Source organism: Panthera leo, chromosome B2 (assembly GCF_018350215.1).
Source record: "Panthera leo isolate Ple1 chromosome B2, P.leo_Ple1_pat1.1, whole genome shotgun sequence".
Taxonomy (NCBI): domain Eukaryota; kingdom Metazoa; phylum Chordata; class Mammalia; order Carnivora; family Felidae; genus Panthera; species Panthera leo.
The window spans coordinates 31,839,442-31,861,509 of record NC_056683.1 but is presented as its reverse complement, the minus strand read 5'-3'; the positions used below and the strand labels follow the sequence as shown (position 1 = coordinate 31,861,509).

Below are 22,068 nucleotides of genomic sequence, written 5' to 3'. Positions count from 1 at the left end.
TCCCAGGTCTTCGACCACTCCCTCTCAGTTGGGATATTTCCTGTCTACTCCATTCATCTTTTGCTTGCCTTGCAATTAGAGCTGGCTCCTCTACACTGCTGCCTCATCCCACACTTCCCTTCTCTAATATTGCCACTCTGAACCCTCTGCTGCCTTTCCCTTTTGCTGCTTTTTGGAAATTTGGGGTTGATCTGGGATATGGGAAAGTTCAGAAGTTGGTCATTGCTGTTTGGCAGGATGGAGGTGGAGGGGTACATTCTGAAGATCTTTGCTGGGAGAGTTGGGGGTGTTGGGGAATGATTTCCATTCTTCCCATCCTTATCTTGGTTTTGGCCTTAGTGTTGGGAGTGGACATCTGAGAAGTGTAGAAAAGCAAGAACTGGTGGGCTTGGAGTATATATGAGGGCCAGAGGAAGGGTGTAGTGTCCCTCTTGGGAGAAGAACGGGGCCGGGGGAGTCTGCTCTGGGGCTTGAGCAACAGTCCAAGAGCTGTATTTTTCCAAAAAAAAAAAAACAGTTATGAGGTCTGAGTTTGGCATATCAGGGGGGCCTGATCTCCAAATCTATTTAGAGTATGGATGTTTAATCTCTGGAGAGTTTTGAACTTTGTGAACCCCTTGAAATTCTAAGAAAAATTCTGTGCACAAAGGTGTACACCTTTTCTTTTCTGGAAAAGACTTCATGGATTATATCTGATTCTCATATGGATCCATGCCCTCCCTCCAAACCCAGATAAAATCAATCCACAATCTTAGAGAGATTCTTATTTGGTGGATTGGGGTAAGGGTAAGGATGTTGATGTTTTCTTAAAGTTCTAAGTATTCCTGGGGTCAGAGAGAGTTTGGGGGAGGTTGGGGAGTTTGGAATCCCAGAAAGGGTTGGGGTGAAAACCTTCCTGAAAGAGGTCCTAAGGGAGATGAGGAAGTGTATTTGCTAAGGTGGGGCTGGGAATTGGGAGGTGGAGGGCCCTGAGGTCTCCTTGGAAGGCTTGGGAGGTCTGGGAAGAGGGAGTCTTAGGAGAGGGCTGGGGGACTTTGGGGGTAGGGTTAGGGAGGTGTCCAGAGGATCTGGGAATGAAAGAAAGTAGGAGTTAGGATGGGGGTAGTATTGGTGTCCTGGGTGCTCACCGGTCCCACTGGGGGTTACATGTGTGTCTTCTTCAGGCTGCCCGTGGACCCCGGGGGCTGAAGGGAGAGAAGGGGGAACCTGCGGTGCTGGAACCTGTAAGTTGGTCTGTTGATCACTGAGCTGAAGGCAGGGGGAAGAAGAAAAGGAGGTGGGTTGCTAGCCCTGTAGCCTCTGACTTTCAACCTTTGGCTCTACAGGGTATGCTGGTGGAGGGGCCTCCTGGCCCAGAAGGCCCTGCGGTGAGTCTAGCTGTGACCTTTAGCCTCCATTCTTTTCTCAGAGACCCTACTTACACAATCATCTTTGCCTTCTCCACATATGACCAGGCTTCCTTCTTGGAACTCTGGAGAATCCTTCCAAAGCTTCCAAGATCCTCAAATCTCTTTTATAGAGACCACTCTTCAGCCACATACCCCTCTTCTATGTGAATGCCACACCTGACCCACTCTTCATTTGTTCCTCAGGGGTTGATTGGTCCCCCTGGCATCCAGGGCAACCCAGGCCCAGTTGGAGACCCTGGCGAGAGGGTAAGGGGCAGCGTGTGTGCACATGCACGTGTGTGTGTGTGTGTGTGTGTGTGTGTGTGTGTGTGTGTGTGTTATGAGGGAAGGGCTGCATAGGAGCCTCTAGAACCCAATGGGGGCACCATGCTCAATAACTCCTCATTAGCAGATTGATTAATGAACAAAGGGCTGGTGTGCTCTCCAACACCCAGAAAGGAGGACAGGCTCTGGATGGGGAGGGGAGTAATCTGGTGTCTCACTCTCATTTTTCTCTGTGGGAGTGGGAGGGTTCAGGAAAGATCTAGAAAAGTCTACATTTATCCTGTAGACGGATTCACAATGATGCCAGGACCCTAACATTCCCTACCTATCACCTATCCTCATTTTCTCCCCACTCCAGGGCCCCCCTGGCCGAGCAGGGCTCCCTGGATCAGATGGGGCCCCTGGACCTCCTGGCACATCGCTCATGCTCCCAGTGAGTTGTCTTCTGGGCTTTGGAATGGGGAAGGTAGGGGAATCATGTTCTGTCACCAAGAACCAGAAGACCAGGAGAGCAAAGGAGGATTCTCTAAAGACCATCAACTCAAAGAGATTGATCTTTGAGGTGGATGGACTAGATCTCATTAGATGACCTGGAACCAAACATGGATCATCTAGAACTGGGCAGAAAATCCTATATTTCAGGAAGTCTAGAGCTTCTAAAAACTCTAGGAGAGTTTTCCCAGAGGAAGAAGCCAGAGAGTAGGGGAGGAAGATGCGAGTAGTTTCTGAAAATCTCTATGTGATTATCTGGAAAACTTCTGTGGGAGACAGTGGAGGAAGGCATGGGGTGGGGCTGTCCCTGAACCGGGGAGATGGGGCAGAAATTCTGGATGAAGCCTCTGGTTGGGAGAGTCACATGGGTTTCCTGGAAGAGAACCTACACCTTCCTCTCTCTCTGCCCCTCAGTTCCGGTTTGGCAGTGGTGGGGGTGACAAGGGCCCTGTGGTAGCAGCCCAGGAGGCTCAGGCCCAGGCGATTCTGCAGCAAGCACGGGTAAATAAGGCTGGAGGGGCATGGAGGGCAAATGAAGACTTTAGGAGGGATTGAAAGGGTAGGTTGGAGTAACTGTGGAGGAGGGTAAGGTCTGGGTTGGTTTGAGGCTGAGAGTAAGGTTTGGGGGAATACAAGGAGTGGAAGTGCAAATTTGGAAGGTGGAAGGTGTACTGGGGTTGGGAGTTTCCAGCTACCTCTTCCTCAGCTCTGCTGTGTCCCCTGCTTCCCTAGCTGGCGCTCCGAGGACCCCCTGGCCCCATGGGATACACAGGCCGCCCTGGACCCTTGGTGAGTGAGTGGGGTATTGGGGTATGGAGTTCTTTGTGTGTGTGGGGGGGGGTAGGGATAGTTCTAGAAAGGGACCATGTTGAAAGTTATTTTGCTTATTTTGGGGAGGGCTTTGAAGTCACTGTTGGGTGTATCATTTAACATAGCCACCTCTCTTCTCTGTCACAGGGACAGCCTGGGAGCCCTGGCCTGAAAGGAGAATCTGGAGACCTAGGACCTCAGGTGACAAGCCCCACCCATTTGATCCCCCATCCAGGGCCTCCCTTTCTGTCTATGCCCTTTAACCCTGCCCCTGACTCTCCCTCACCAGGGCCCCAGAGGACCTCAAGGCCTCACAGGCCCTCCTGGCAAGGCTGGGCGAAGGGTGAGTGGGGGTGTGGTGGGTGTGGGTGGGAGAGAGGGCACACACAAAGTGTGAAGGAATGTGCCTCTGTTTGCTCTGACACTTCCTTTGCACCCCAGGGCCGAGCAGGTGCTGATGGAGCTCGAGGGATGCCTGGAGAACCTGGAGTGAAGGTAACAAGTATGGGTCCCTCTCTGATGTCTGTGGCTTCTAGCACTATCTAAGCTCTGGGGATTACTAAATTCCCCAGGTTTCCCCATGAAGCGGCACTCAGGACAAAGTAGGGATGGATAGGGTGGGTAAAGGGCTGGGACCTCACTTGGGCTGCCCTCTTCCCCTAGGGTGACCGAGGTTTTGATGGACTCCCAGGGCTACCTGGGGAGAAGGGACATAGGGTGAGTATATTGGGGGTAGTGCATTGTGATGAGGGGTAGACCTTCCATGGAGGGGTGGGGAGGTAGGGATCTCAAGGCAAGAGGAGGAGGCTGAGGGTCCCAGGAGGAACTCAATGGGTGAAACTGATTGGTTAATTAAAGAGGGTCAGTATCTGCCTGAATTGGGGGTTCTGAGGCCCCTCTTATCTCTTCCCCCATTTTCCAGGGTGATACTGGTGCCCAGGGCCTTCCTGGCCCCCCTGGTGAGGATGGAGAGCGGGTAAGTATTGTGGCTAGGGAAGGGACTCAGTATGGGAGAAGTGGGGAAGGTGAGGCTGCTTCATCATGTCTTCCTCCTCCAGGGAGACGATGGGGAGATTGGGCCTCGGGGACTGCCTGGAGAATCAGTGAGTGTCTAGGGGTTTTGGTGAGGGGGGTCTCTGGGGATGTCAGGGGAGCGGCATGGGCATGAAGGAGACATATTACCTCTCGCCCACACATGCCATATCTTCCCCTCACCTGATTGCAGGGACCTCGAGGTCTCCTTGGCCCCAAAGGCCCACCTGGTATTCCTGGACCCCCGGTATGTGACTATCCCTGACTTCTGACCCTGACCTCACCCCCTGACCTTTCCAACTCTCCAACCTTTCTAGCTGCCTCTTCCTCCCACACTTCTGGTTTCCTCTCCCTTCCCCCCCAGCCCCCAGCTCTGCTCCAGCCTTTACTCCCAGGTGCTCTTACGGGGCCGTATGGTGCACTGTGCTAAAGGCTCTGAGGGTAGCTTAAAAAAATTCTGAAGAAAAACAAAACCCCACAAACCCACAGACCCATAGACCTATGCCCTGTGGATCTGGGCTGGCTATGTTTGCTTAGGTTTGGGATGAATTGGAGGTCTGACCGATGTCAGGCTGCCCCATCCCACCCTCTGGAATGACTGGGCCTCTCAGAAACCACAGGTCCTTCCAGGGCCCTGGCCCCATCTTCCAGCCTGCTCACGCCCCTCTCATGTTTCAGGGAGTCCGAGGCATGGATGGTCCCCATGGTCCCAAAGGGAGTTTGGTGAGTAATGGGCACAGAGACACCACCTGGCCCTGAGCCAAGGTCCTGTTTCCATTTTGACTCCCTGCTTGGTTCTGGTTCTTGCCCTCTTGCTGCCCCTGCTTCGACTCAGCTCTTGGCCCTAAGTTTGTTGTCACCATCTTTTGATCCTTGCCTGGTTGCTTGTTTCTAGGGACCCCAGGGAGAGCCAGGACCTCCTGGACAACAGGGCACTCCTGGAACCCAGGTGAGTTGTCCTGTCCAACCCCTCCCCATCTTTAGCAACTTCCCCTGGGCTTCCACAGTGGTTCAGACCCTGGATGGAAATTAAAGGTCTCAAGCCTTCACCACTCATGCTCTGAATGGGGATGCTGGCTATAGGAGAGAGTAGTCCACCCCTGTGGGGCTCCTGTGACTCCTCTCTCTCTCTGTATAGGGTCTCCCTGGGCCCCAGGGTGCCATTGGCCCTCATGGAGAGAAGGTAAGTGACTAAGTGATTTGGGGGACAGGAGATACACCGGGGGAGGTGTAGGGAGAGCCTTAAATGTGTGGCTGGGGCTTCAGCCATGGTGTGACCTGATCCCACTGGTGACCCTGAGCCTCCTTGTCTTCCTGCAGGGTCCCCGAGGGAAACCAGGGCTCCCTGGCATGCCTGGCTCAGATGGACCTCCGGTGAGTGGGTCCCTACCTCTTAATCCAAATTCCACATGACCCTCCACCCCAGTGAATGACCTCCAAGTGACTTTGGTGACTATCTACATAGTGTGTTCCTTACACCAGGAGGTCACTGGTGGTGCCTGCCCATGGTCACTAGGCTTCATTAGGGTCACAAGGGAAAGCTGGGCTAAAGAAGTGAAGGAAGGGGTGCAGGGAAGGTAACAGTGGCCAGATGTCACATTCTCCTTCCTTTACCCGCAGGGTCACCCTGGGAAGGAAGGTCCTCCTGGAACCAAAGGAAACCAGGTGAGATGGTCCATGCCTGCTTTCATTCCTGGAGGAGTTTCTACCCAGACTTTGGGGCCTCAAAATCCTTGGAATTTCCTTGGCTTATCATTCATGTGTGGCTGAAGTATTCTTGGTCCCATGCCTTGTATCCCTATCCAGATTCCAATGTTGTCTCTTCCATTTCTTCCACCCCCCAAGGCCTCCATAAGTCACACCCTGAGACCCCTTTATAGGTATCTCTTTTTCTTCTTCCAGGGTCCATCTGGACCTCAGGGTCCTCTAGGATATCCGGGACCTCGAGGTGTCAAGGTAATGGACAACCAGGCTGGGAAATAAAGCACTATGGTTGGGGGAGGCAGCTGGGATCTCAGGAGCTCAATCCTTCCCAACCTCCATCCCTGATCTCCCTGTCTCTATCTCCCTTTTAATTCTAGGGTGTGGATGGAATTCGTGGTCTGAAGGGCCATAAGGGTGAAAAGGTGAGCAGCGTGCCTCCAGCTTCCCAGCACCTCCCTCCATTCTGCCCAGCACCACCCCTTTGGTCCAGCTCTTCCCCTGCTTCCTGTCCTCCAGCCTGCCCTGTGCTGCTTTCCAGCTCTGAAATCCACCCTTCTACCCATATCTTCTAAAATGCTCCATTTTACCTCCTGACCCCTCCCCCCACCTTCCACATCATCTCTGATGAGCTCTCACCCCCATTTTTCTCAGGGCGAGGATGGCTTTCCCGGGTTCAAAGGGGACATGGGTGTGAAAGGTGACAGGGTGAGTAGAAGCCCACACACTGGCCTCCCAGCCCTAAGTCCTGATCCTCCTCCATTTTGGAGCCTCCAATCACTAGCTTATCTCCTGAAACCACAGAGTCCCCATCCAGTGGTCTTTCCCCCTTAAAGCCTGTCCCCGGCAGAATGACAACCCCACAGCTGAGTCCCACCAGCCCGAAGGTCACAACACTCTCCCTTTCCCTGTCCTGCAGTAGCTCTGGGATCCTACTCAGTCTCACCGAGGCCTACCTCTCTTCTTGGAGCCCAGCCCATACCCCCAGTCCCTGACACTTGCCTCTTCAACCCTCTTACCCAGGGAGAGGTTGGAGTTCCTGGTTCCAGGGGAGAAGATGGTCCTGAGGGACCAAAGGGACGTACCGGACCCACTGGAGACCCTGGCCCCCCTGGGCTCATGGGCGAGAAGGTGACCGGGGATGAGGGAGTCTGTGCCTATATGCTCTAGGGACATGGAGGGGATGAAGGCCTTGGCACTAGGATCAGGATCGACTTTAGGGTGCCAATAGTTGGAGTCAGTTAGTCATTTGAAGACCATTAATTATTCACCTCTCTGTAGAAGGCTGCTCCTGGCCACTGACAGTTAGGGGTGGGGGTGAGGATGTATAAGAAGTCAAGGAAAAGTCCCTGTCATGAGAATTTACATGACATAGAAGTGAGGACAAGGCATGAGGCTGGCATAAGGTATATGGGTGCAAGGCAGGGTGAAAATGTGTCTGGACTCAGAGCAGGAGAAATACCAAGAAGGGAGAGTCAAAGAGGAGGTGAGCCAGACCTGCAGAGCTAACTCCAGCAAGCCCTCACTCACCGAGTGCCAACACCCCACCTGCTTGTCCTATCAGTCCTGCAAGGCAGGCTCCACTACAGCCCTGTGTTGCGGAGAGCTTTCACTGAGGCACCAAGAGGTTAAGATACTTGTTAGTCACACAGCGAGTGAGGGGCATAGCCTGCGTTTGCGCCCAGGCAGTCAGGCTGTAGAATCCCTGCTCCCAGCTTCTGCTTCACAGTTGTCCGGGCAAGGTGGGCCCTGAAGCATCAGGAGGAAGGGGTGCATGTCAGGGGGATTAGGGGTGATGCAGAGCATGGGTGGGGGCAGAGGCGTTCCTGAGTGTGGTGTGTGCGGGCCTGCAGGGGGACTGGTCTTGATGGAGTAGAAGTGTGCACTGGGGAAAGGGAGCTGAGGTTGAAGGGTAGGCAGGGATCACAGTCCTGAGGAACTTGATGGAACTGCAGATTTAGAGACACAGAAGGGGTGAGATCCCACCACCAGAGTTGGGGAAAATCTACTCTCAGGAAGGAGAGATTACAAAAGCCAGGCAGCCTGTGGAACAGGAGATGAGGGGTCAGGGGCTGGAGGTTTGCTGGGGAGCCTTGCCGGGTAGGGGCTGGCTCCTGTCTCTGGGGCTTGGGGTCTCTTGGGGGCAGGGATGGAGTGGTATCTGTGGCTCCTCTTGCTCCTGACTGCTCCCTATCTCTCCACAGGGCAAGCTGGGTGTTCCTGGTCTGCCTGGCTACCCTGGACGCCAGGGTCCCAAGGTGATATGATGCCCCTTTTGTGACCTTCCTCTTCCCTTCTGTGACCCCTGATTCCAGGAAGCACAGACTGACAGAGCAGTGGGGGACCCTAGAGTGAATTTAGTCCACCCCCATTCCACAGATGGGGGAACAGAGGGCCAGAGAGCAGCAGGGGTTTGCCCAAGGACACCTAGTTATTGGCAGAGCATAGTCCTCCCTTCCTGCTGCCTCTGTCACCAGTTCTGACCCCCTATTAACTCTTCTAGGTCCTCCTTTTTTGTGACTTTTCAATTTTCTCCTTCTCTACCCTCACCAGGGCTCCCTGGGATTTCCTGGTTTTCCTGGCGCCAGTGGAGAGAAGGGAGCCCGGGTAAGCTGGGGGAAGGGAGAGGGTGTAGAGGGCAGAGCTGCTCTGTTGGGGGGAGTCATGCCCTGGGTGATGTGGTGTCTCTGCTTCCTTCCTACCAGGGCCTGTCAGGGAAATCAGGGCCTCGGGGAGAGCGGGGCCCCACGGTGAGTGCAGGGGGGCAGACACGTGGCTCAAGATCCAAAGAGGTGCTTTGGGATTTTTCTGACAACTCCCCTCCCCTCTCTCTAGGGTCCACGGGGTCAGCGGGGACCCCGAGGTGCCACGGGGAAGTCTGGAGCTAAGGTTAGTGGTCTTGGCAGGGCTCCATCCACCATCTGGCCCTTAACCCAGCTCCCCGTTGACTCCTCTGACTTCCAGGATAGCTAGAAAGCAGCTCTTCTTGCCTTCTGATCCTCTTTCCCCCCACAGGGAACATCAGGTGGTGATGGCCCCCATGGGCCCCCTGGAGAAAGGGTGAGTGTGGTTTGAGTCTCCTGATCCCTAATGCTCCCCAGGGAGCTTGAGTGGAGCCCATGCCCTCTCACCCCAGGGGGGAAGCTGCATCCCCTGCCCATTCTCCTGATTCAACCCAGCTCTGTCTCTAGGGTCTCCCTGGACCTCAAGGCCCCAATGGATTTCCTGGCCCCAAAGGACCTCCGGTAAGCTGACCTCTGACCTGCCTTGGTTCTGTGAATCCTTCTTCTCCATCCTCCTTTCCAGCTCAGAGTTCACCTGACATCTGAACCCCTTCCAGGGTCCCCCTGGGAAGGACGGGCTGCCAGGACACCCAGGCCAGAGAGGAGAAGTGGTAAGTGATGCCCCTGGCCCCCTGAGACCTTCAACTTCCAGAGCTGTCTGGAAGGCCCACCAGGGAGGTTCTTCTGGCAGAGTGGAGATCAACCTGGTGCTGCTCAGACCCATGGCCAAGGACCTGGTGGTGACCCTGCCGTTCCTCTGGGAACCTGGTGTCCATCCCACAGTGTCCATGCCTGATATGCTTTGACTGCTCTCTCCTCTTCCTCTCTCAGGGTTTCCAAGGGAAGACTGGCCCCCCTGGCCCTCCAGGGGTGGTGGGACCTCAGGTATGTCTGCCCTCTGAGAGAATGGACCCCAGACCCTGGAGTTAGTCTTTCTGCCCCTTTTCTCCCTGTTTCCAATCACATGCCCCAGCCTCTGCTTTGCCTGACCTGCCCCCCACCCCACCGGGGCTGGAATTTGGAGCAGGGACCCCAACTTCAGTCTGGTTCCTGGGCCGGTTCTCATCTTCTTGAGCCTCAAAGGGGCAGTTCCCCAGTGGGGACACAAGTGGTATGGTTACTCCAAACTGGGGAGTTAACACCAGCGCAGTAGCCTAGCAGAGCCCTTGGAGTCTCCCAGTAGCTTTGGGGCACAGCTAAAGGGTTCCAGAGGGGTTATTTCAGGGTGGCCAGGGTGGCCTGTTTGGGCAGGGAGACGGGCAGAGGGTCTGAGATGGAATCTTTCTGTCTCTTTCCCAGGGGGCAGCAGGAGAAACTGGGCCCATGGGGGAGAGAGGTCACCCAGGACCCCCAGGGCCCCCTGGAGAGCAGGGACTGACTGGAACATCTGGAAAAGAAGGAACAAAGGTCGGTAAAGGGCCAGGCAGAGGGAAACTTGGGGGGCCAGGGTTGGGGTGCTGAAGGGAACAGCTAATTGGGGATTTGAGAAGGCCAGAAATCTCTCTGTCCAATCTGGGAGCGTAGCTGTGGCTCATCACTTTGTGTTTCATTTTAGGGTGACCCTGGTCCCCCAGGGGCCCCAGGGAAGGATGGACCTGCTGGTCTGAGGGGGTTCCCAGGAGAGAGAGGCCTCCCGGGCATTGCCGTGAGTGTGAACCCAATCTCCCAGCCGCATTGCCTGAGAAAAGTTACTGCTGTCCTGGCATCCCTCAGTGTCACCCCACCCCCATTTCTCTGAGCCTGCCCCCCCTCGACTTTCATCCTTCCCTGCATGTCTCTTGGACCCTCATTCTTGTTGTGTCCCACCCTCCTGTCTCACATCTGTTGCTCCAAATCTCTGGTTCATAGGGTGGACCCGGTTTGAAGGGAAACGAAGGTCCGGCTGGTCCTCCTGGCCCTGCAGTGAGTCTGGGGACCCTGGGGGACAGGAGGGAGGACCCAGGAAAGAGTGGGTGTGGAAGGATGAAGAGTGGCATCTGGATCTAGGCAAGACCGTGGGACTGGGCAGAGGGAGCCTAGGGTCAGCCATAGTGCATCCAATTTTGGGCTATTCTTCTGGGAACCATGGTCAGGGGTCCTCTGGTGTGGGTGGGCTGTGGTCTCCTCCTTGGGAGTCTGACTCCATTTCCTGTTTCAGGGCTCCCCTGGGGAGCGAGGTGCAGCAGGATCAGGGGGACCCATTGGCCCCCCAGGGCGCCCTGGCCCACAGGGTCCCCCTGGAGCTGCAGGAGAGAAAGGTGTCCCGGTGAGTGTGGGGTCCCTGGAGAGACACACACTGGGGAGGGGTCTGTGAGCTGTGAGCTGCTGGGCTCTGGAGGGTTTCCTATGAGGGTGTTTGAAGGTGATGATTCCGGGTCATGACTCCTTTCTTCATTTCCTACAGGGTGAGAAGGGCCCCATTGGTCCAACTGGCCGAGATGGGGTGCAGGGCCCTGTGGGGCTTCCTGGTCCCGCTGGACCCCCAGGCGTGGCAGGAGAGGATGGAGACAAGGTGTGGGAACCCACAGACCCTGGACCCAATCTTTCCAGATGAGATCGATGATCTGGGCATACCTCCCATCCCCTTTCCTGTCTTAACCTCCCTGCCTCATCCAGGTCCTTTCTGTAATATCTCACCTGCCTTCTCCCTGCAGGGTGAGGTGGGAGACCCTGGACAGAAGGGCACTAAAGGGAATAAGGGTGAACATGTAAGTGGCCATGACTTTTGACTTCTGACCTCTGACCTTTAGCCTCATTTCCACCTGATCTCTCTTCCTGTCTTTGGTGTCTTTGACTCTCCTTTTCCCCTGCAGGGCCCTCCTGGACCCCCTGGGCCCGTTGGTCCCGTGGGGCAACCTGGAGCAGCGGTGAGTGACTGATGCCCTGTCTGCCCCCAGCAGGGGCACTGGCAGCCTCTAGTCTGCCCTCAGTTCCGCTTTGCCCTGTGGGGGCTCTGGGCCTGGTGCCCAGCTCAGTGTGGAGTTTGTGAATAGAGAACACCTGACCCATGACTGTCTCTGTGTCCTTGTCCCTGCCCTCTCTCCACCTCAGGGAGCAGATGGGGAGCCCGGAGCTCGGGGGCCCCAGGGACACTTTGGAGCCAAAGGCGATGAAGGAACAAGAGGATTCAATGGGCCCCCGGGACCCATTGGCCTACAGGTTAGTTGGAAGGAAGAGGCAGGGGCTGAGAGGTGGGGTCAGGATGGGTCTGATGTCTGCCCCAGACCCCCACCATCCCCTGCTGCTGAGGACTAGGGGGCGTGTGGGATTGGAGGGAAGGGCACTGTGTACCTGGAGCTGTGCTCTAGGGGGTTGGTCATCTGGGCACGTGCTGTGTACCCCCACACAGGGTTTGCCAGGCCCCTCGGGGGAGAAAGGAGAAACAGGAGATGTGGGCCCTATGGTGAGTGTGACCCCCTAGCCCCAAGCCCACCTACTAGTCACCCCCCCATCCAGCGGCCCCAACACCCCACTGCCACCGATGCCCCTGCTCCCTGGTAGGGTTGTCCCCGTCCCCTGCCCCCCCCCAGGATGTCTGCCTCACCCAGCCCTCTGCCATTTCTGTGTGCCTAATGCTCTTTCTCTTCCTTCTCATCTCTGCCCTATCTGCTTTTCCCAGGGACCTCCGGGCCCCCCAGGACCTCGAGGCCCAGCTGGACCCAATGGAGCTGATGTGAGTCCTCTTAGCCTCTGTCCCTTCAGATCAATGTGGCCAGTCCTGCCTCCCTTTCCTCAGACTATAAACTCTAGTCTCATCTCAGCTGCCGAGAGAAGCCTCTGGCCTGGAAGGCCTCCCACTGTCTCACTGCTGTGACCTTGGCGCTCATCCAGGCTCTGTCTCTGGAATGTCACCTCCTTCCTTAAGCAGTTACCCTAACTTCTGTTCCTCTTTCAGGGTCCGCAAGGTCCCCCGGGAGGTGTTGGGAACCTGGGTCCCCCTGGAGAGAAGGTAACTGGGAAGGGGGTGAATGAATGGACTCGCCTTGGCGGGGGTATGAGGGTTGGATCTGGTCTGTTAGTTTTGGTTGGGGGTGGCAAAAGAAAATGAGATGGGGGGGGAATAGCAGGATTTTGGGGAAGAAGGAGGTGTTTGACCCCAGTCTTCTTTCAGGGAGAGCCAGGAGAATCAGGATCTCCAGGGGTCCAGGGCGAGCCAGGTGTCAAGGTGAATGAAAGCTCTGAGGCCTTGCTCCCTAATCCCCATCACCTTCCTCAACCTCAGCGCCCCACCCCCGATGTGTGATCTGCTAGAGCTGGAGCTCTTCTACAGCCCAGGAGCCTGTGCTCCCCATAATCAGGGAGATTGGACCCCTGGGTCTGAGTGAGCCCCACACGCTTTCTTTGAAGGGAAGAGGGACCAGATGATTCCCTGTGGGCTTGACTTTCTGTGTGCATCCTGCTGTCACTGAGGGGACAGAGGGGAGGCTGAAGGTGTTTTGGAAGCAGGGACTGCATCCTTGATCTTCAGGACCCCTTTGGGACCATCTGTACCCTCCATTCATCTTCCAGGGCCCACGTGGGGAGCGTGGGGAGAAAGGAGAATCGGGGCAGCCAGGAGAGGCCGGACCACCAGGGCCTAAAGGCCCCACCGGTGATGATGGCCCCAAAGGGAACCCTGTGAGTTTGGCGGGGGGGGGGGGGGGGGCAGGGCTGGGAGGAGGGCCTTGGGAATGAGAGACCTGGGAATATGGGTGTGTGTGAGTGGGAGGGTCTTGGAGTGGGGAGAGCCCAAGGATGGGGGGAGTACTTGGGTGGAAGTCTCTGGGAATGAGATCTGGGAGGGATGTATGGGGTCTGGAATCCAGAGATAGAAAGTGAGAGATGCCTTCTAATTAATTCCACGAAAGCATTAGAAGGCACAAAGTGCATGAGGTGAGAAATGTGGGTGCAGGAGACCATCTTCTCAGGGGGTGCAGGCGGGCCTTGCCTGCAGAGAGGGAGGGTGTCACATGTGCCCATGGGGGTCTGTGTTGGCTCTGGGTAGGCTTAGGGGGTTGTGACCTTGCCCTGTTCTTTTCTGGACTAGGGTCCTGTTGGTTTTCCTGGTGATCCTGGCCCTCCTGGAGAAGGTGGCCCTCGGGTGAGTCCTCCTCAGAGAAAGAGGGGAAAGAGGGTGGGCTTCTGTACGGAGCCTCCATGTGGCTGATGCGTTTTGAGTGTGAGAAGCTGGGGGCGGGGCAGGGCAGGTGGAGAGATGGGAGGATTAGCAGTTTTGGGCTGATGCCAGCCAGGTTGGGGCAACCCTTGACCTTGGTTCATCCCTGCAGGGCCAGGATGGTGCAAAGGGTGACCGAGGAGAGGATGGAGAGCCAGGACAGCCCGTGAGTGACCAGTGACCCCTCCCTCCACCACGGAGCCCAAGCCTTCAGGCCCATTGCCCCCTTTTTGTGCCCTACTCCTGAGGGGTCCACTGGCTGGAGGCTAACCACTCATTCACCCCTACTCCTTCCTCCATAGGGATCCCCTGGTCCCACTGGGGAGAATGGACCCCCTGGACCACTTGGGAAGCGGGTAAGTGAGGTGGACACCTGGGAACTTGTGGGGCAGTCCTTAGGGTGGATAGAGGATGGGACAGTAACACATGGGATGGGCAGGGAGGTGCTTGGGATCTAGGCTGTCCTTGGGTGGGGTGCACATGTGTGTGAACATTTGTATTTTTAAGTGTCTGTGTATAACTGAGTGTGTCTGTTGTTGGGTTTTGCTATGTATATTCTTGCCAGGGGCGGTGGTATTCACCAACTGATCAGAACGGACACTGGAGGAAGGGGCTAGCTTTCCTGGAGGGCCCCCGCTAGGCCAAAGATTAACCCTCTAGTTGCTGGGGCAGGAGGTGGAGCACTAGATGGTGTGTGGGCAAGTGGCTTTTTGCGAGATGCACAGAACTACTCGGTATTTTAACAACGGGTGCAGCTGTACCAGCTTATCTGTGGCTCAGCTTCTGTGACTGCGTCTGTGCACGCCCAAGTGTGTGTGTGAGTGCGCGTGCATGCTCGCTGGAGCCCAGTAGGACAGGGAGGAGAAAGAGGCTGAGCCTGGCTATTCACTACCTCACCGACTTTTCCTTCCTGTATCCATCTGCAGGGTCCCGCTGGCACAACTGGTCCTGAGGGGCGGCAAGGAGAGAAGGGGGCCAAGGTAAGGGAGAGGCTGGAATATTCCCTCCGTCTCCTGGCACCTCTGGTTCCTCAGACTCCTCTCTCTAGATGTCTACCCTGTGTTGACCTCCTCTATGTTGAGCCTCTTGTTCGGATGGGGGTTCCGTTCCCTATACTTACTCCTGCTCAAGGGGCTCCTGGGGTTTGGCCCCTCCTCTCTGCTTCATCCAGTCCGCCTTGGACCCCCTACCACCACCCATACTCCCTTCCTCTGCCCTTTAAGGTTCATTCCTTGTATGTGTTTCAGGGGGATCCTGGCGCTGTAGGTGCCCCGGGGAAGACAGGCCCCGTGGGCCCTGCAGGCCCAGCAGGGAAACCTGGTCCTGATGGGTTAAGAGGTCTCCCAGGCTCAGTGGTGAGTAATGGAATGGAAAGGCTTGGCTGGGGTAGGAGGGGTAAGCGGCCTTGAGGGGTACCTGTGTGGGGACACTTTTCCTCACCTCTGTGGCCTCCTTGAATCTGCAGGGTCAGCAAGGCCGTCCTGGGGCCCCGGGCCAGGCTGGGCCTCCAGGTCCTGTGGTGAGTGACTGTGGATTAGTGGGGTGGGTCGGGGTGAGGATGCTGGTTCCCTGGGGCAGGGGGAATCCAGCTGAAGCCCCGGAGGAAGTGGGAAGTGGTGGCCAGAGGGCCTGGTCCCACCCCTCCCTGGAGAGAGTGACTTCCTGTCTCCCCACAGGGACCTCCGGGGCTTCCTGGCCTCCGGGGTGATGTCGGAGCCAAGGGAGAGAAGGTGAGTGACACAGATATGCGGCCAGGTATCTCCCCTCACCCTCACCCTTGAAGCCTAGGGGGACCCTGAGTGCCCACCACTATGCTTCAGGGCTCCAGCACCATCTCTGGGGGTCCTTACTCAGTGACGACCGTTCACAGGCCCTGTTCTGTCAGACCCTGTGCCTAAGTCTCTCTTGCCTTCTGCGCTCTCACCCCCATGGGCTCCTTCTTCTGCATCCACGTGTCTCCTCTCTGCACCCCCCTGACCACTTGTCCTTTCTCCAGGGTCATCCAGGTCTCATCGGACTGATCGGGCCCCCTGGGGAGCAGGGTGAGAAGGGTGATCGGGGACTTCCTGGCCCCCAGGGCTCCGCTGGACAGAAGGGAGAGACGGTGAGGACATGGTCCTGAAAGGTCTGGGAGGATGAGTGTGGGGATTCGTGTTGGGGGTGAGGGTGGAGGTGGAGAAAGGGGTGAGGGAGGGGGTGTGGAGGAGGACCCAGTTGAACCACGCCCCTCTCCTTCCTAGGGTATCCCAGGAGCGTCTGGGCCTATTGGTCCTGGAGGGCCCCCTGGCCTCCCCGTGAGTACCCCATCTGTTCCTCACAAAATCCCCTAAACCCCACTGCTCCCCCCTCCAAAATCCCCCAATGGCTTCCATGGCAACCACCAGCCTAACCAGCATAGGTCCCAGGGTCCTCCATATGTCCTTACATCTGCAGCATTTCCTCCCCCGTCCTTTCGGGGCCTCCCAAATGTCCCCGTGTTCCCTCACACCTGCCCCTCCTGCGGTAAAGCCAGGGTCTGTGGACTCATGACTTTGCATCTCCATTTCTCCATATCCCGACCGTCCCCTGTGCTGACCATCTCTGTCTTGTAACCTCATTTCACAGGGACCTGCTGGCCCCAAAGGAGCCAAAGGAGCCACAGTGAGTGACCCCCAGCCAGCTCTGAGCTCTGCCCCCTTCCCCCAGCTGGACTTGACACTTTCTCTCCCGGGCAAATGTGCTCCCTCCAGTGGAGTTCCTCCCTGGCCTGGAGACTGATTTGACCCTTCTGTGGCCCTGATCACATGCTTGACCTCTTGACCCTTCCATGACCTATCTACTCCTTTGGCAGGGCCCAGCTGGACCCAAGGGAGAGAAGGGCGTCCAGGGTCCTCCGGGACACCCGGTAAGTTACAAGCCGGGGCTTGCTTCTCTGACTGTCCCTCTCTGTCCCAGTGTTTCTCCATTTCACCCTCATATCGACCTTGCCTGTCACCCTTTCCATCTGTCTCTCCACCCAGGGCCCCCCGGGCGAGGTGATCCAGCCCCTGCCCATCCAGATGCCCAAAAAGACTCGGCGCTCGGTGGACGGAAGCCGCCTGATGCAAGAGGACGAGGCCATACCGGCTGGGGGGGCTCCGGGCAGTGCTGGGGGGCTGGAGGAGATCTTTGGCTCACTGGACTCCCTGCGGGAGGAGATTGAGCAGATGAGGCGGCCAACAGGGACCCAGGACAGCCCCGCTCGCACCTGCCAGGACCTGAAGCTCTGCCACCCGGAGCTGCCTGATGGTCAGTGCCGGCCTCAGGAAACAAAAATAACAGTGTGGGCTTGAAAAGCAGAATGGATGGAGGGGGTTCTTGGGGAAGGTGTGGGGTGGGGGTGAGCGCTGAGGGGCTTGGAAGGGCAGCTCTTTGCCAACTAGGTCAGAAGTATTTCCATATTTCCCAGTTGATCTGGTCCTCCCAGTGCACGGCAGCTCATCATCAGCCTGCTGCCTACGGGAAGCGACAAACATACACACGTGTACACGTGTGCTCGCATTTACACGGATGGCCGTGTGTGCGAATCTACAATCACGTGTTGTATCCCCGTGAGGATGTCAGCGCTCCTGCCTCCTCCGTTGGGAGCCTGGGGGTGCTGCTGGGGGGAGGGGTGCCACAGACGGGCAGGGGTGTAAGCGATGATGGAATGTGAAGTAGGGTGGGTGGTGGTGTGGGGCTCTGGGGGAGAATGGGACGAGGAGACTGAGGGCATGGTGGGGAGGGCATGGTGGGGAGGGTATGGGGGAAAGGTCATGGGAGGGAGGTCAAGGGGGGAGGGCATGGTGGTGAGGTCATGAGGGAAGCATGTGGGGAGGAGGTCAAGGGGGGAGGACGTGGGAGGGAGTGCTGGGGTTTGGAGCAGCGTCGGGGGAGAAGTGGGAAGGGAGGCAAGGAGCACCTTGGGTCCCACCTGTTGGGGCGCTGATCCTTCCTTCTCCCTCACCCAACAGGAGAGTACTGGGTCGACCCCAACCAGGGCTGTGCTCGGGATGCCTTCCGGGTTTTCTGCAACTTTACAGCAGGAGGGGAAACATGCGTGACGCCCCGGGATGATGTCACACAAGTGAGAGCTGGCGCCTGACTGCTCATCCCTGCCCCATAGCATGGCCCAGTCAGGGCCTAGTGGTTTCTAGGTTTATGTGACAGGCACCCTCGCCCCTGCGGAGCCTGCTGCCGCTTCTTTCCTTGACTCTTTCCTTCTCACTGGCCCTCTGCCGCTCACTGTGTCTCCTTCCCTTGACAACCCAAGACAAAGTTTGCCTCTTGTTTACCCTCAGTCCCTGGCTCCCACTCTGGCCCCTCGTTTCTCCCCCAGCCCTTTCTGCCCACCCATTCCCTGCCCCTGACCGTGGCCCAGCTACCCTGCGTCTGTAGACGCCCCGCAAGCCCGTCTCTGTCTGCCCCTGACTGTGGCCCTCTCTCCTGCCAGTTCTCTTACGTGGACTCAGAAGGCTCCCCGGTAGGTGTGGTCCAGCTCACCTTCCTGCGGCTGCTCAGCGTCTCAGCCCACCAGGATGTCTCCTACCCGTGCTCTGGGATGGCCCGAGATGGTCCCCTGAAGCTCCGGGGGGCCAACGAGGATGAGCTGAGCCTGGAGACCAGCCCCTACGTCAAGGAATTCAGAGACGGCTGTCAGGTGGGAACCGGAAGAGCTGGGTGGGGGTGGATCCCAGAGTCAGGCTGGGGGAAGACCTTTTGGGCAGAGGCACCAGGAAGAGCAGGAGGAGTCCAGCTTCTCGGTGTCAGATATGCCTGAGGGAGCTCAGACGGGGGCGATGGGGGGGCGGGGTGGAAAGGATGGAAGGTGGGGTTCACCTGCGCGCACACACCAGCATCACCCAGAGTGAGTCGTGCAGGCTCGTGCACTCATTTACACAGGCTGCCCAACAGAGGCACACGGGGGTGCAAATCACCCATCCCAGGAAGGCACAGGAGGACCTAGACACCCATCGTCTGTACATACATCCCCAGAATTGTCCGGACAGGGTCACACGGGGACACACAACATGTGGAATCATGTCAGATATTATCACACGATTACACCACGGACACGTGTTTACACATCCCTCTGGAGTCCCACAGACTCACACAACCACCACACGTAGACAATCTCAAGGACAAACCCAAGGCTGCACAGACTCGTTCAGGAGCACAGATATGCGCACACGTTCCCAATCCTGATGCTCTGGAAGAAATTTGAAGAAGAAAATCTAGCAAGTTGGATCATGTGACAGGGACGGGGGGGGGGGGGGGAATAGCAGCTAGGGGCGCTCAGAGGAGAGGCGAGCCCAGGCCTGAGGCTGGGGGGCCCGTGGGGCGTGTGCACGCCTCCACCACGCTCACTGCTCCCTCTGTCCCGTCTCCCCCCTCAAGACACAGCAAGGCCGCACGGTGCTGGAGGTGCGAACACCGGTGCTGGAGCAGCTACCAGTGCTGGACGCCTCCTTCTCAGACCTGGGGGCCCCCCCGAAGCGGGGAGGGGTGCTGCTGGGGCCTGTCTGCTTCACGGGCTAGGTCCTCCTCTGTCTGACCCTGTCCGTCGAAACCAGGCCCACCTGGGATCCCACAGCATCAGCTCTGTGCCACCTCCCGAGAGGGCTCCTCACCATCGGTGGCTTCGGGCCAGGGCACCGGGAGCCCCCAGCCAGGGGCAGACCAGGGGAGGGGTGAGGCGGGTGCCGGGACGCCCCAGGGGAGGGGTGGCATCTGGGGCTCTTGGTCCTCCCACTTGGAGCCTGTGACCCGTTGGACAGCCGAGACCCTTATTTAAAACGCACCTCCCAATCACCCCAAACAAGCAGAAGAGAAGAGAAAGGACACTGTGTATTTTGTATTTAAAAGTAATTATATTAATTATTTAAAGAGTGGAAAACAAAAGAACAAACAAGATAAAGAGAGAAATGCCAACAAAAATCAGCGGACTTTGGAGACAGGGCTCTCCAGGGGTGAGCCCCGGCACCCTCCTCCTTGCCTCAGGGCTTTCCTCAGTGACTGTGGGGGGAGGTTTTCAGGCCAAACCCCACCTCCCTCACAGCCCGCCTGTAGCACCCACTGTGAATGTTGGAATATATGGTCTCCTTTGCCTCAGGGTCTGACTCTCTCTGTCCAGTGTGGGGCTTTCTCATCTCCCCCTACCGGGTGTTTGGCTCCCTGACCCCCACACCGGCTGTCTCTCACTTGGTCTGGGGCTTGCAGGAACCGCCTGCTACTTGGGGAGCAGGCCGAGCCCCCAGGGGCGGAACAGAAGAGCGAGGGGTGAGTGCAGGGCCTGTATTCAGCGCTGTTGAAATATCGAAATGCTTCTTCCTCATCAGCTGGTAAATGGCCACGACTCAGCCCGCTGAGTGTTCCACCGCCAGCCTGGCCACCCTGGTCCCACCCCTGAGCCTCCCTCCCTCGCCTTCCCTGATCCTGCAATGGAAGGGTTAATGTGTGGCATATGGATGGAAGGGACTCCCAGGACCTTGTCTAGCCCCATGCCCAGTGTCCTTTCTGACTGATGGTTAAATAATGTGATTGTCCCCTCCTGGGCTTATGAGTGTGGTGCTTGTGTTGTTATTTCAATCCCCACCCGGGCCCCCATCCAATACCCCTCTTTGCCTGCTGAGCTGTTACCAGAAATGGAAGGCTTAATCCCTATCCCCAGAGGGGCCTGTCCTTTTGCGGTGTCAGGGCCCAGAAAAGAGTTCATAAAACCTGGCTGACAAGTGCGGACCGCCAAACTGATCTCCCGGTGACATCAGGTGGGAGCCCAGGGTTCTGTCCCACACAGGTGCTGGCATGTTTCTGGGTTCCTTGTTTCCAGGTCCAGCACAACCTCCCCCGCACCCCAATTCCCCATTTTTAGGACCTCAGGGCTGGAAGGGGGTGCTTAGAAGGTCTGGTCTAAACTCTTTGCAAATAAGGACCTTGTCTCCTTCCAAGACCGCGTTTCCTGCCCCTGGACTTCTGGTCACCTCGTGTCCTGCCCATACCTGTGTGCATTCCCAGCTACGTAGTGCCGGGCTTCTCTCTGTGTCAAGGTGCACAGTCCTAGTCTCATCACATGCTGTGCTGCCCCCGCTTCCTCTTTCCCCAGGGGCCCCTCTTAGGGCTTATTCAGCAGCTCTGTGCCCTCCGGGTCAGGTGTCTGGGTAGGTCCCTTCAGTTCAGGGCAGCCGCTCAGCCAGGCATCGCTAGCTGGCCTCCCCACCTCCCGTGGGGCTGCTCATCCTCACACAGGATTTCCTGGCTCCTGCCCGTCCTGGCAGTAGAATGAAACTTAGTCCAGGGCCTCATCCCAGTCAGGACACCCCTTCCTCGCTCGCCATCCGGCTGCGGGTGTCCGAGCGAGGGTGTGTACGGTGTCCCACCGGAGGCCGCAGACCCCCTGGGGGGGGACTGGGAGGGACCCAGGGTCCCGGTAGGCAGCGCCCCGCCTCTCCTGGCGGATCCCGACGGCACAGCCTTGATCGTCCCCGTCCCCTGAGGACAGAACCCCGATCTTTGAAACCCTGGAGTGGTGGAGCTAGCTCATTCTGGATCCAAAGAAGCTCTCCTATGGGGCCTAGAGGCCCAGCCTGGCAGAGACGGTGGGCAGGGAAACCGTTTGCAGGTGAAAAGCCCTTCTCGCATCTCTCCGCCTCTGCTGCCCCCTGGTGCCGGCGCCAAGCCCTCGGCCAACTAAAGGGCAAGCGGAGTAAGACCTTCCTAACACGTTGCCCCTTTCTTCGTCCCCAACTGAACCCTCCTCACTCCCTCAGCCCAAAAGGCCGAGTGGAAGCCCCCTGATCTTATCTTTACGGGGTCAGGCGGTGGACGGGTTTTTGGGATCACTCGCCCTCGGTCTTAATCTCCAAGTCCTGAAGGCTTCTGACAACCCCCTTCCGGAAGCTTCCTTCTGGGCCTCAGCTAAAAGGAAGATCAGACGGAAATCGATCTTGCCCGCACTCACCCCCAGCTAAGCTGGGCCAGCGCTGAGGCTTCTCCGTGCTTTCTCTGCAATTGGAGCCAAACCCAGAGTTTGCCCCCAGAACCCAAAGGGGAGTGTCCCCAAAGGTCACTTTTGGTCAGATGCTCTGAGCTTAGAGGGCTTTTCTCCATGAAAACAATGCCATACATTCACTCAAATAACACTTATACACGGCAGTTGGGTCCCAGGCCAATCCGCAAAAGCCTATTTAGCTAGAATGCTAACCAACCCCGGACAACCGTTTTACCAGTGATTCTGTGCCAAGTTGCAGCCGAGGATGCCAGAACCACACAGCCCTCTCCTTCTGCCTCCTGGCTCCCCAGGGCGGGGGGAGCCAAGCCCTGGCTCTAAGGAAAGATGGGAGGAGGGGCAGGGCAGGGCTCCAGAGGCGGGAGTTTTGGGGTGGGGCTGGGTGTGGGTAGCGCAGGTCCCCTGGTGTCTAAACATGCGGGTGCTGGTAGTGGCTCCAGG

General features: G+C 57.3%; 1 protein-coding gene across 2 annotated transcripts in view; it reads left to right on the top strand.

The window, feature by feature from the left end:
* The window catches only part of COL11A2 (collagen type XI alpha 2 chain), a 30,282-nt gene extending 9,130 nt beyond the window's left edge, over nt 1-21,152 (top strand). For both annotated transcript variants that reach the window (XM_042938418.1, XM_042938417.1), the window contains 58 exons: nt 1,164-1,223; nt 1,326-1,367; nt 1,593-1,655; nt 2,032-2,106; nt 2,580-2,666; nt 2,898-2,954; nt 3,123-3,176; nt 3,265-3,318; nt 3,417-3,470; nt 3,639-3,692; nt 3,898-3,951; nt 4,034-4,078; nt 4,201-4,254; nt 4,686-4,730; nt 4,903-4,956; nt 5,146-5,190; nt 5,328-5,381; nt 5,628-5,672; nt 5,910-5,963; nt 6,089-6,133; nt 6,363-6,416; nt 6,732-6,839; nt 7,913-7,966; nt 8,262-8,315; nt 8,414-8,458; nt 8,544-8,597; nt 8,724-8,768; nt 8,900-8,953; nt 9,049-9,102; nt 9,323-9,376; nt 9,791-9,898; nt 10,047-10,136; nt 10,340-10,393; nt 10,629-10,736; nt 10,875-10,982; nt 11,125-11,178; nt 11,284-11,337; nt 11,522-11,629; nt 11,820-11,873; nt 12,090-12,143; nt 12,366-12,419; nt 12,582-12,635; nt 12,980-13,087; nt 13,497-13,550; nt 13,738-13,791; nt 13,928-13,981; nt 14,552-14,605; nt 14,873-14,980; nt 15,091-15,144; nt 15,302-15,355; nt 15,622-15,729; nt 15,866-15,919; nt 16,230-16,265; nt 16,456-16,509; nt 16,625-16,892; nt 17,597-17,709; nt 18,076-18,282; nt 19,020-21,152. In XM_042938418.1, coding sequence (XP_042794352.1) covers nt 1,164-1,223; nt 1,326-1,367; nt 1,593-1,655; nt 2,032-2,106; nt 2,580-2,666; nt 2,898-2,954; nt 3,123-3,176; nt 3,265-3,318; nt 3,417-3,470; nt 3,639-3,692; nt 3,898-3,951; nt 4,034-4,078; nt 4,201-4,254; nt 4,686-4,730; nt 4,903-4,956; nt 5,146-5,190; nt 5,328-5,381; nt 5,628-5,672; nt 5,910-5,963; nt 6,089-6,133; nt 6,363-6,416; nt 6,732-6,839; nt 7,913-7,966; nt 8,262-8,315; nt 8,414-8,458; nt 8,544-8,597; nt 8,724-8,768; nt 8,900-8,953; nt 9,049-9,102; nt 9,323-9,376; nt 9,791-9,898; nt 10,047-10,136; nt 10,340-10,393; nt 10,629-10,736; nt 10,875-10,982; nt 11,125-11,178; nt 11,284-11,337; nt 11,522-11,629; nt 11,820-11,873; nt 12,090-12,143; nt 12,366-12,419; nt 12,582-12,635; nt 12,980-13,087; nt 13,497-13,550; nt 13,738-13,791; nt 13,928-13,981; nt 14,552-14,605; nt 14,873-14,980; nt 15,091-15,144; nt 15,302-15,355; nt 15,622-15,729; nt 15,866-15,919; nt 16,230-16,265; nt 16,456-16,509; nt 16,625-16,892; nt 17,597-17,709; nt 18,076-18,282; nt 19,020-19,160 — 4,092 coding nt within the window. In that variant the 3' untranslated portion in view covers nt 19,161-21,152. The remainder of the gene's footprint in view (nt 1-1,163; nt 1,224-1,325; nt 1,368-1,592; nt 1,656-2,031; nt 2,107-2,579; nt 2,667-2,897; nt 2,955-3,122; nt 3,177-3,264; nt 3,319-3,416; nt 3,471-3,638; nt 3,693-3,897; nt 3,952-4,033; nt 4,079-4,200; nt 4,255-4,685; nt 4,731-4,902; nt 4,957-5,145; nt 5,191-5,327; nt 5,382-5,627; nt 5,673-5,909; nt 5,964-6,088; nt 6,134-6,362; nt 6,417-6,731; nt 6,840-7,912; nt 7,967-8,261; nt 8,316-8,413; nt 8,459-8,543; nt 8,598-8,723; nt 8,769-8,899; nt 8,954-9,048; nt 9,103-9,322; nt 9,377-9,790; nt 9,899-10,046; nt 10,137-10,339; nt 10,394-10,628; nt 10,737-10,874; nt 10,983-11,124; nt 11,179-11,283; nt 11,338-11,521; nt 11,630-11,819; nt 11,874-12,089; nt 12,144-12,365; nt 12,420-12,581; nt 12,636-12,979; nt 13,088-13,496; nt 13,551-13,737; nt 13,792-13,927; nt 13,982-14,551; nt 14,606-14,872; nt 14,981-15,090; nt 15,145-15,301; nt 15,356-15,621; nt 15,730-15,865; nt 15,920-16,229; nt 16,266-16,455; nt 16,510-16,624; nt 16,893-17,596; nt 17,710-18,075; nt 18,283-19,019) is intronic.
* The last annotated feature ends 916 nt before the right edge of the window (nt 21,153-22,068 follow it).